Source organism: Colobus angolensis, unplaced genomic scaffold (genome assembly GCF_000951035.1).
Source record: "Colobus angolensis palliatus isolate OR3802 unplaced genomic scaffold, Cang.pa_1.0 Scaffold594, whole genome shotgun sequence".
Lineage (NCBI taxonomy): Eukaryota > Metazoa > Chordata > Mammalia > Primates > Cercopithecidae > Colobus > Colobus angolensis.
In genome coordinates this window covers 35,677-37,783 of record NW_012119532.1, presented here as the reverse complement: position 1 = coordinate 37,783, position 2,107 = coordinate 35,677, and the positions used below count along the sequence as shown (strand labels likewise).

The 2,107-nt window shown below is 41.7% G+C and overlaps 1 protein-coding gene across 1 annotated transcript in view; it reads left to right on the top strand.

Annotated features, from left to right (window-relative positions):
• Positions 1–623, top strand: part of LOC105526514 (putative pregnancy-specific beta-1-glycoprotein 7) — a 128,595-nt gene extending 127,972 nt beyond the window's left edge. Inside the window, exon 6 of the mRNA XM_011962523.1 lies at positions 557–623. Within this exon, the coding sequence (XP_011817913.1) occupies positions 557–615 (59 nt within the window). The 3' untranslated portion in view covers positions 616–623. The remainder of the gene's footprint in view (positions 1–556) is intronic.
• The last annotated feature ends 1,484 nt before the right edge of the window (positions 624–2,107 follow it).

The following is a 2,107-nucleotide window of genomic DNA, read 5'->3' as shown; positions in this document are numbered from 1 at the left end:
ATTAAATGAGGTACAGGTAAAGTATTTAGCACAGGCCCTGGTACACAGGACGTGCACTTCAACAGTACCTATTTCCATATATATATAGAAAAAGAAGTAACACATAAAACACTAGTACATGGTTACCGGCTACTTGTGGGAGAGAAAGGAAAATAGCTAAGTGCAAAGAATCAAACCTGGTATGTTAGTTTTTACTAACTGAGATGCATCCAGGATGGGATTAGACATATAAGATAATTTATCAGGGAAGACACTTGTGAGGGAATGTGGGGCAGGCATGAAGGTAGTATGGGAGAACCCACAGACCCCTATGCAAAACTGACTCCTATGAAAAAGAAAGAGAAAGAAGCTTTAGGTATCAATGCAGTTCTAAGAGACTTTTTGCAAGGAGGAGCGGGAGTACTCCAACCAGTCACCCACTGGTGACTGGTTAAAGAGAGCCTCAGAGAACTAGGCTTGCTTTCACGCCCTTGCTGGGAACCTGTGGGAAGGAAGCTTTCTGTGCAGAGGAGGTGGTGAATTTGAAATGCACTGACCTGGGCCTTCTGTCAATCATGTCCCTGCCATGAAAACCTGGCAGGGTCTCATTCATGGCTGCCACAACAGAGACACTGAGAAAAAGATGCAACCATGAAAAGGTGGAAAGGTGGAAAGTTCTAATGACATAGAAAATAGCAATCAGCCTTTTTCACATCTGAAAGCTTTCTGAAATATCTGAGTGCAGTAGAGAATTGACAAAGGACTGATCAAAAACCTAGAAACATGGTGAGAAGGGAAAAAAACCTGCAAGAATATAATCATCTCCCATCAAATTTCCAACAGAAATAATGCATTCCTTGAAGAAACAATTGTAGAATACCTCATGTTACATGCTTGTTCCTGAGGCTCCCCCCTGTAAAGTAACATCACCTCCATTCCTTTTCTTTTCTTTCCATGACAGCTCCTTCAGGAAGAGGGCGTATTTCTGGCCTTAATCCGATATAGCAGCCGTGATGTCATTTCTGTATTTCAGAAAGACTGGCAGGTATGATGGCCTTTTGTCTTGTCCTGTTTCCTGCAAGACTAACTTCCATCCTTGGGAGAGGGAAAAGACTTATTTGCCTGTATCTGGGACTGGATCTCCTCCTTCCTCCACTAAACTCCTGCTTCTCAGCACTAATTCCTGCAGTTCCCTTTCTCCCTGGCCTTCATGCTCCCTGTACCCCACTGTCTTTTAGACTTAATTATCTCCAGCCTCTGCTCATTTGTTTCTCAGATTCAAGTGAGAAATACAATTTCACATTGTGAAACCCTGTTCATTATTTTTAACATCTCTCAATAGTGTAATTCTCTCCATTCCCATAAAGCTCAACCACTTCTCAAAGTGTTTCTTGACTTCTTTTCTCCAGACTTTGAAAACTTCCTAGCATATGACTGTCTCATAACCTTTCCAAAATCTAGTTAATTCTCTTAATCAAGAATCCCCAGGGGTCTACTCTAGCCTATTTGGTAAGTTCACATTTTTTCTATTTACTATTCATTCTCACTTCCTTTATGTCTACTTCCTAGTATAATTCCTCCATCATAATCAGAACAGTCTTCCTACACATCCCTGCCCCTTCACCCATATAGACATAAAATTCTCAGTTCCAATGCTATGCCTAAAAACAGGGTGAACTCCACTCCACCATCTGCACTACAGACTTAACCACACCCTTCATCACAAGCAACCTCTGACCTCGTGGAGAACAAGGACTTTAGGATTAGCCTGTGAACCTGAGACTCAGGACACAACCTATGTGTGTTTGATACCTTTTCCTGATGACCAATTCACATGTTCCAAAAAGATACAGAAATGAAGAAGGCAAGGTCCCTACCCCAGGGGACATAAAGCCTAAGACGGGAAATGAGACCTGAAAATAATCATGATACCAAAATAGAATAAAAGTGAAGGCCACAAGAAACCAGAGAAATCCGATGGGAAATATAGCTACACATTGGAATCAGTGGAAAACATTTTAAAAAGTGGATGCTCAAGCCCCACGTATTAGTTCCACTTTAAAGGTCTGGTGAGGGACCCAGGCACTGGTACTTTTTAAGTCTTTCCTGACACTACAAACATGTAAAG